At 55.4% G+C, this 9,742-nt stretch overlaps 1 protein-coding gene across 1 annotated transcript in view; it reads right to left on the reverse strand.

The window, feature by feature from the left end:
- The window catches only part of LOC104410354 (excitatory amino acid transporter 5-like), a 10,282-nt gene extending 4,987 nt beyond the window's left edge, over positions 1-5,295 (reverse strand). Inside the window, exons 1-5 of the mRNA XM_010020491.1 lie at positions 5,119-5,295; positions 3,649-3,728; positions 2,485-2,697; positions 1,727-1,769; positions 1,166-1,388 (exon numbers count right to left, since the gene is read on the reverse strand). Of these exons, the coding sequence (XP_010018793.1) occupies positions 1,166-1,388; positions 1,727-1,769; positions 2,485-2,697; positions 3,649-3,728; positions 5,119-5,295 (736 nt within the window). The remainder of the gene's footprint in view (positions 1-1,165; positions 1,389-1,726; positions 1,770-2,484; positions 2,698-3,648; positions 3,729-5,118) is intronic.
- Positions 5,296-9,742: the final 4,447 nt, after the last annotated feature.

The following is a 9,742-nucleotide window of genomic DNA, read 5'->3' on the forward strand; positions in this document are numbered from 1 at the left end:
GAGCTTCTGCCTCAGAGCTCATCTCAATCTCCCCTCTGGCAGGTTAAAGCCATTCCCCTTGTCCTGTCCCTGCAGGCCCTTGTCCAAAGCCCCTCCATCCAATGCAGGACCCAGGGAGTGCATATGGGAGGCTGGGGCTGGCTCAGGTGATCTCCCACTATGTCCTAACTCGGTGCTGATCCTCCCTCCCACGCTGGCAGGGTGCTGGGGTGATAATCTCAGAGGAGAAAAGCCACTTCCCTCCTTTTGGCTGGGCTGGAGCCGGGCACGTGTCCTGCAAGCAGGAGCTCAGCAGGTTCCCCGAGTGTCCATGGTCAGCAGATGGGGCTGGTCAATGAGCCAGGACCCTGCCATAGACAACTCTTCTGCCTGTAAGGGTCTGTCAGCGGGTCTGTCTCTGCCCTGTCTCCCTGTGGCTGTCTCCTCCAGGCACTCCCTGTATTGCAGCCTTTACAATCAGACATTCTGCCCAGCTCTGATGGCTCCAGGGCTGTGCTGCCTACACTGCCTCCACCCCTCAAATCCTCTAATTGGCTTCTTGGTTCCTCATACACTAAATTCAAGCTCCTTGCCCTCACCTCTTAATCTACAGGTAATCCTGCCCCCGTGCTTGTCTCATCCCCTCCTGCTCTTTCCCCTCCTGATTCCACTCTTTCACACTCATCCCTGCGCTCAATGTCCTTCTTATGCTTTAGAGTCAGCTTCAGGTTTCTCCTTCCCATGACTTTCTTCCCTGTAAACCTTCTCCCTCCATCTCCCTTGCACACAGAGTTACGAAATTGTTTGTGCTGGAAGGGACCTTAAAGCCCCTCCAGCTCCAACCCCTGCCACGGGCAGGGACACCTTCCACTGGAGCAGGTTGCTCCAAGCCCCTGTGTCCAACCTGGCCTTGAACACTGCCAGGGATGGGGCAGCCACAGCTTCTCTGGGCACCCTGTGCCAGCGCCTCAGCACCCTCACAGGGAAGAGCTTCTGCCCAAGAGCTCATCTCAATCTCCCCTCTGGCAGGTTAAAGCCATTCCCCTTGTCCTGTCCCTACAGGCCCTTGTCCAAAGCCCCTCTCCAGGTTTCTTGTAGCCCCTTTAGGCCCTGGAGCTGCTCTAAGGTCTCCCCAGAGAACAGAAAATTAGGGGAGGAAACATCCCCATCTCTGCTGGGTTGGTACCGATCGTCGCTGAGAAGATGACGATTCCCAAGACATTCATCTCGTTGCTGGTTCCGGGCAGGGTCCTGTAGGTCATCTCAGGTGACGGTGTCAGCTCGAGGAACACAGGCAGATGGATTTCAGGATTTTCATCATCGGGTGCAAAGTAGATAAAACTGAGAGTTTTCCCCGGGATCTTTGGAATGCCGGGAGACTTCACCACCGGGACCAGAACCGTTCGATACTGCGACGAAAGCAAAGCAGGGAGGTCAGTGTCCTCTTGGCTCCATCCTGCTCTGACCACAGAGGCAAAGCCACCACCATGCTGGGTGGAGAATGGAAGGGGAGGCGGAAGGGGAAGGAGAAGGAGAAGGGAAAGGGAAGGGAAAGGTGAAGGGAAAGGGAAAGAAGGGGAAGAAGAAGGGGAAGGAGAAGGAAAATGTGAAAGAGAAAGGGAAAAGGAAGGGGAAGGGAAAGGGGAAGGGAAAGGGGTAAGAGAAGGGAAAGGGGAAGGGGAAGGGAAAGGGGAAGGGAAAGGGGTAAGAGAAGGGAAAGGGGAAGGGGAAAGGGAAGGGAACTTACCTGCTGGAATGAAGCTTCAATCAGGTTAGAAGGAAACATGTTTCTGCAAGAGAGCAATGGCACAGGGGTTAAAGCACAGGAAACAACCTGGGGAGTGGGCGCGAGGCCAAGAGGACCATGACAGCCCCCACCAGCTTGGTGTCCTCTGTGCGAGCTGGGGGCGAAGAGAAGCTGGAGGATGAACAGAGAGTGGGCCTGTGAACCATACATGAATTGAACTCATGGAAAGCCAGAGGCTGGGATGGACATCTGCCACCTCGGGCCCCGTGCTCAGAGCAGCACCACCTGCAGAGCTGGGGCAGAGCCTTGTCCAGTTGACCAAACACCTCCAGAAATGGAGATTGTCGCCCATCCCTGGGGTCCAGGCTGCTCAGTGAACCCTCACCCACTGCTTCAACCCAGCCCTGGGCCAACTCCTGCTCGTTTTCACCTTGCAGAGCCCCAGGAGCTGCAGGTTTTGGCATGTTACAGCTGGGGCTGAAGAGGGAGAACCCTGAGGGTTGCAGGGAACTGAAACCTGCCTGTTCTCTGCTGCTGCTGCACCAGGGAGAGCAACAGGGGTGGAAGAGTGGCCAGAGGGACATGGATGGGCAGAGATGAACCACTCATCGCTGGGCTTGGAGGTGCTGGTGCCTGTCAGCCTGGCTGGTGGGTCTCTGCTTCACTTGAGACCTCAATACCTCCGGAAGCCTTGTGGGGAGATCTCATCTGTGAAACACTGCCCTAAACCTGCCTCCTGCCAAACCCCTGCATCGTACCTGATTAAATCCAGCAGCGCATCCGCGGAGCTGAGCACCACGTTCCCCACCGAGAACTTGTCCTTCTGGGCAGCTGCGCCCGGGTGGATGCTGACCACCAGGATGATGCCCACAGTCACTGCCATGAAGGTTGTCCAAAGGTAGTAGGTGATGGTGAGCACCCCCATCTTCCCACAGGCCTTGGTGTCCATGGTGGCCAGCCCAGACATGAGGCTGCATCAGAAGAGACTGTGGTCAGTGTCTGCTCCTAAAACTGCACAAGATGCATCTGCTGGGTGAAATCTCCAAGGTGGGAGACATCTCCAGGGATATTTTCTGAACCAATGCTTAAGGGCATCACTGAGCTCCTGCACATCCGAGTGCCAGGTTGTGGCAACCCAGGTTAAGCTGCAAAGGGCAGGAGATACCTCTCCAAGCCCCTTTTCAAGGTCTGGCCATGTTTTCTGTTACCTCCAAGGGAAAAGAAGGAAATACTCTAAGTGTATTTTGATGGTAAATAACTAATGCTGCTCTTTTGTGAAGACAACTGTTCTCTTTAAGTCTGACACCCTGTGCTGCTGCTGTGTGTCACTGGGAGCAGTGAAGAAAGGTCTTAGCAAGGTCTGTAACATCCTGGTGGGGTTGGACCCCGCTCCCCCAGGGGTAGAGCTTCTGGTTCATGGACACATAAGCTTTCCTAAGAAGCAGTCCCTAAGCTACTTTTAAACAAAACTGGACTAAAAATAGAGAGGGTACTGCAGGTTGTACGAGCAGGAGAGCTGGCTGCTGGTGGTGCTTTCTCAAAATCTCTAAATAAGGAGATCTGCTTTGGCCATTGCTGGGAAATCATGGGGGTTTGGTGGACACCAAGCCAGGGTTGCTGGCTGCTTGGGCTGGGGTTATCCTCACCCCAGGCCATTTTGGGGTGATGTCACAGAATCCCAGGCTGGTTTGGGTTGAAGGGACCTTAAAGTTCATCCAGTTCCAACCCCCTGCCATGGGCAGGGACACCTTCCACTAGAGCAGGTTGCTCCAAGCCCCTGTGTCCAACCTGGCCTTGAACACTGCCAGGGATGGGGCACCCACAGCTTCTCTGGGCACCCTGTTCCTCATCAGGGGATCATGGGGTGATGTCCTCAATGTGATGGAGAGATGGTATTTTAAAAGCAGAAGATGGTGTCTTACCTGGAGGTGATCAAGGGCAGGATCAGCATCTTCAACATCCTCATAAGGAGCTCTCCAGGAAAGGAGAAATACTGCTTCTCCTGCACATAAAGCAGAGCCGTTGTGTCAGATGAGCGCTGAGAAGTGGATGCTGATTGTGAGTTAAGGGCTCAAACCTGATAAATTTGCCTTTTTCCCAAAAAGACCCAGCTCTGAGCTTGGTTCTGTCTGTCCATCCATCCATCCATCCATCCATCCGCCCATCTTCACTCCCTCCCTCCCTGCCTCCCCAGTCTTTCACTGCCGCTGTAGAGGTGTCAGGGATGGACCTGAGATGGCCTCAAGCCAAGCAGGTACTTTTGGTTTCTCAGTAGTAATCAGCCCCACGTTGCGCTGGGGGATGCCAAGACAAACCACGCTGGTGCAGCGCGGTGTGAGGAGCAGCAGCAGATTTGAGCAGCACCTCTTTTTTCAGGGGGTTTCTCAGCTTCATGACACTTTCCCATCGTGGGGAGGAACGCGGGGACCAGCTGCTTCTGGGGACAAGGGGCTCTAATGGGGTGAAGTGGCTGCTGGGGACCATGTGGCAAGAGGATGGGATGGGACTGGGGCAGAGGACGGAGGAACTCTGTGCACAGCAGGACAAGGGCAGGAGTCCCGAGGCTCTGGGGTGAGTGGCTGCTCTTGGCATCTGCACCGGGGTGCAGGAGATTACAGCAGCTTCAATGAAGTAACCAGCTCATCCCCGCTGCGGGCGGCTGATGCTGAAGGTGTAATTGAAGTGACAGGATCTTGCTAAACCCTAGCGGGTGACATGGGGTGTTTCGGTGCCAGACGAGCTCTCCCTGCGGCCTGGCTGAAGACCAGGGCTGAGCCACTGCCAAGGCACCCGATGTCACTGAACTGCCGGGGTTTTGGCGTGCTGATGTTGAACAGCTCCTAGAAAGCGCTGAGCAAACACCTTTTAGGTGTATTTTCTTCACTGTGTTGGTGTCCAGGGGTCTTCAGGGGAGGGTGACCCTCCCCAGGCTCTCCACTAGCCCCCTGTTTATTTGCTGGGTCATCTCCAGAGGGAGGAAACGTGCTTTGGTTGAGCATCTGCACAGCTGGGGAGAGTCGAGCCCTCGGACCTCAGTGCTGCTGTTTGTGTTACTGAGCATCCATTCCCCCCTTTCCCATCCCCATCCCATCTGGAGGTTCCTGCAGCCCCATGGGGTCCATCCCGCAGTCCGCCACTCCCAGGGGTGGGATGCAGGATTTCTCTTGCATCCTTGGTATTTGTGGGCAGCTTTTGGGTCAGAAAACAACCCAAAGAAAAGCCACAGGAAGAAACCTGCCCCAAGAGGTGGTTTTCTTGGGCAGGAGCCTTTGTTTTTGGGGCTGTGCCCATCTGAGGCCCTCAATGGTGATGTGTTGCCAGCACCAGGGCTGGTTGCCCTGACCACCCTGCTCCATCCTGCTCACTCCCAGCCCCACCCTGATCACACTTACCAGCTCTGTCAGCTCCAGTGCTCGCAGCAGGAACCCCAGGAGGCAGCCGGTGACAACCGATAGCATCGAGAGGGTCAAGAGGCCATTTTTCTGCCAGAAAGCCCGTACCCACTTCCAGCCATGCAGGAAGGTCATGGACAGCGAGTCCAGCAAAGCTCTCCTGACCTGCTCCCACATGGTCACCCTCAGCTGCCCAGGCAAAGCCCCTCGGAACAGCTCCTGGCCCTGCTCATCGCGCTGGCACCGCCACACCGCTGGACCCCGGCCCTTTCCCCGGAGCTGAGCACACCGGAGGCTAATCCCAGCAACCAAAAGCTTCAGGGCTCTTTGGAAGCCTTTCCCATAATGGAAAGTGACGTCTTCAACTGGTTAATCTGGGCTTGGCATCCAGCCGTGCCAGCGCTGAACCCTCCACCCTGCACCGGGACCAGGCTGCGTGCTGCAGGCTGAGAGCAGGGATTCAGCCCCTGAGCACCTTTCCCATCACAGTTCCTGATCCAAATGGATCACCTCCTGCACCACATCTGTTAAGGGCTTTGTGAGAGCAAAGCTTGCAAAGGAAGACTGTTTCCCAGTTAACTGGAGAATTTCCAGTGGGGAATTTTGCCAATGACACCGACCTGTGTGGTGCAGTTGATGTGCTGGAAGGGATGGGATCCAGAGAGACCTGGACAGGCTGGAGAGGTGGGACCATGTGAACCCCACGGAGCTCAACGAGGCCAAGTGCAAGGTCCTGCCCCTGGGTTGGGGCAATCCCCAGCACAAAGACAGGCTGGGGGAGAGGATTCTCACCAGGGCAGGACAGCAGCTGAAGGACGGGGGGGGTGGGCTTAGGGATACAGCGTTGTTCCCAGCTAAGGATGCTCTGGGAATGGGGAAATATTAAAACCTCTCTGAATCAAAACTTCTCTGGTGCAGATTTTAAACACACACCCACCAATAAGACCACAAACCCAGCTCATACCATTGCCATATTTTACACACAAAACAAAGCCACAGAGAAGGTGTGACGTGGATCACGTTTTGACCCTTGTGGAGGTCTCTGTTGGTGGTGTCTTGGCTTTAGCCATGGATCCTTACCCTGCCAGATAAAATGTTTGCTCATCAGTACAGTTAAACCACCATTGTTTCTGCTCAGCTCCACCTTCAGAGCCATCTGCGAGGCAGGGATGGAGTTTGCATGCTGGGAGTGAGCAACTGTCTGGGAAAGGGTGTCCCTGAGTTGTCTGGGGGACCAGGGACATCAGAGAGTCCCTGGGGCTGGCAGCGAGTGGAGGGAGCAAGCTGAGAAGGAAAAGGGTGAGGGGAAGTCCAAAGAATTGTGAATGAGGGATCATGGGGACTCGTGGGGAACTAAGAGCAAGGGAGGGAAGTCTCAGAGACAGGGAGAGGAATCACAGAGTGGGAAAGGAGAGAGGAAAAGTGGGGAAATGGCAAGAGGGCAGGAGGGGAGGCCCCAGTGCTGCTGTGGGGCTCACTGCTTGGTGAAGGGGCTACAGCACCGGTTCCCTCTGCACCTACCATAAATCTCAACATCATCATAGATGTCAGTGTCCCTGCAAGGAAAGACAAGGGTGCTGTGAGCAGTCTGGTCTCCCATGTCCTCCACCATCTCCCCACTGCCAAAGCAAGGGCCAGCTCCTGCTGCCACATATGTCCCGTCTCTCCTAACATATCCCTTTGCCTCCTCCCAGCCTTGGGCTCTCCCCACAGAGATGAGATACTCTGGCATGGGGTGAGCACAGCTCTGGCTCCTCTCATGTTGTACGAAGATGGTGGCCCCATCCCTATGCCTGTCTGCTGGGAGCCACAGACCCATGGGGCAGTGCTAGCCCATCGCATCATGCCACCGGCAGCATCTGAACAGTGTCTGGGCAGGTACCACATGAGGAACCACAGCTTGAGGAGTGCTCTCAATGCCCCAGGAAGTTGCTCCCAGTGCTAGAACCTCACCAGAAATAGAAGGTTCCAAGCCCAGGGTTAACTATCTGCTGTTACACTTATGGTAACTGCCTGGGTTGGATGGTTTTGAGTTGGCATTCCATGGCCAGGGCTGGTTTGGTGCTGGGGACTCACTGGGCAAATGCTAGAGCTCATGGAGTGGAAGGAAGGGCTGGGGAAGGGGTACTCACAGGTGGAGCATCACGGCCCGGGGCACGTAGCCATCTGCAAGAGTGAGGAAAAGCACTTCAGGTTCTGCCAGGAGCTGGGGCATGAGCAGGGACCCACCCCAGCACAGGACAGAGTTTAGCAATGTCTTGCATCGCATGGGAGAGCTTGGGACAAGGAAGAGCCTGGCTCTGGGGAGCTGGACCCCTGGGAAGAACCTACTGGAGGCAATGCAAGGGAATGACAAGAAACCTGGCTAGCAGCAGGAACGCTGGTGGGAAGAGCAGGATGTTTTGCAAAGAGAAGTGGGAGCACTGGATCTCAGGGTACATGTCAAGTCTAACGGCAAGAGCATGTCTCCAGTTGTCTTCTGGGGTGTGTGTGTGCATGAAGAAACTTGTTCCCAAAACTGTGTGTGCTGTGATCCCCACTGCAGGCAAAGCCCCAGCCCCCACAGACTTACACCTCCTCTGGCTGTTTCTGCAGAGGATTTGCTCCTGGTTTGTAAACTGAATAACATCAAGAATTTCTCCTCGTCTCAGTGGCAGGTTCTTCCCTCCACCCCTTTTCTCCACCGCTGCGGGATCAACCATCATCTGGGTCAGGACATTGATGCTTCCTTCAAACTGGGACACAAAGAGCAGTGAGTCCTGCAGCTCAGCAGCTGCCCTGGGGGAGTGTGAGCCAGGCAGCTCCATCCACTCTCCCTTGGAAAAAGCAAGGCAACTGGTCTGTGGGACTGGTCTGATCTGGAGGCGTTTCAGTGGGAACAGGGAAGGTGTGACCTGGTGCCTGTGGAGCACAGCTCCTCTGCCATTGCCTTGCTGCTCATTGCTGCTCACCTTGAATTTCTTCTGAAACTCCCTGTCTGCCTTCTCTTCCTTCTTGCATTCCTTGAGTGTCATTGGCTTCATCTTCCGGGGGACCTGCGCTCCTCTGCAGAGCCATTGTGAGTCACAGGAAAGCTCAGGTGATCCCCACACTCTGCTCCCTCCCTTCTCCCCTTCTCCTCCTCGGCTGCTGCCCCATCACATTTCCCTTCACCCACTCTGGGGTTCCCGGGCCAGGTTTAAACCAGCTACTTGTGCTCTTCGCCATAGAGATTTCCATTGCAAGCCCAGCAGAGAGCATTCAACCACCAGCTTTGTCAAAGCAGCAAGGAGCCCTGGCCATTTTGGGACCCTTAGAAAGAGTAAAAACCCCTGTTACCTCTGTGCTGCTGCCAGCAAGGCAAACCCGTTAGAGGTTCGACCGGCGTCTCCACCTGCAAAACCAAACCCTGGAGAGAGGTGCTGCCATGAGGCTGCTATAAGGTGTTAGGCACCTGCTGAGACAGGACACGTGACTGAAACACCAGCAAGAGCCTTCTCCTCCTGGGATCAACCCCTGAGTTTGCCCCCTGAGCATGGGGGGGATCAGGGCTTCCCATGCCCATTTACAAGGCAGCAAAGAACCCATCACCCTCCCGTGCACAGGAGCAGTGGGCTCTGCTGCTGCCCAGGGCTTGTTGGGGCATCAAGGCTCCCTCAGCTGCTCACCCCAGACCCTCCTGTACCCACCTCCTCTGGGGCAGGGATTTGCTGGTGGCTGGCACATGGCGGGCAGTGGAAAGCCTTGGGCTCTCCTGATCAGCCCAACAGGCTCTACATCATCATATATCTTATCTTCATCCCTGTGAGGAGGAAGAGAGCGATTAGAAAGCTCTGTTGCAGTGGACTCAAGGGGTGAAGAGCAGGATGAAGGCTACCAGGAGGAGGCTGGGCTGCCTGTGGGTCCCAGGTCTGGGGCAGAGTGGGACAGCAGCTCTGTGCCATGTGCCAGCTCTTCCCACCGGGTTGGACAGGCTGGAAGCCCCCTAGAATAAAAGTGCTGCCTCAGTCCTTACCTCCTTACACCTGGAGCATCCTGCGGTGGGAACCACGCTGGGGCTGATGCAGCATAGCCTGGTTTGGGGTGACCTGTGGTAGAAAGAGGAACAGGGGGGAGCAGTGAGGGATTATTTCACATTCTTGCTCCAACTCTATCACCCACCCTAAAGTCAGAGCCACACTGGGCTAGATTTAGTGCAGAAGGATGAGGGGAGCTAATAGGGACTGCAATCTGGATCCAGAGCGGAGTTTTTATACATGTGTTCCCATTTTCATGTCCCTAATGCTACTTTCTCCCTGAATCAGTGATGAAAGGGGAGGGGAAGAGACCAAAATGAGTATTTCGAATGTGGTGAAACCCCTGAACTTCAGACCTGTACCAGAGTCTGGGCAAATCCCAGAGATCTCCATGTGCTCAGGAGCATCATTGGCCAGGACGTGGCTCAGTTTTGCAGCTCTCCAAAGGAAGGGAAGAGCAGCTCTACTCTCGTGGCCATACCCAGCTGAGCACTCCTTGGTGGCTCCATGGCAGGATGGATGGGTGTCCCAGGATGTGCAGATGCACCAAACTTCTCCAGATCCACGACAGGAGGACGCCTGGGCTTGTCTGGCCTCGCTCCCAGTGCCTTGATGTGTGGCAAAGGCTT

Source organism: Nestor notabilis, unplaced genomic scaffold, assembly GCF_000696875.1.
Source record: "Nestor notabilis isolate BGI_N333 unplaced genomic scaffold, ASM69687v1 scaffold11058, whole genome shotgun sequence".
NCBI classification, from domain to species: Eukaryota; Metazoa; Chordata; class Aves; order Psittaciformes; family Psittacidae; genus Nestor; species Nestor notabilis.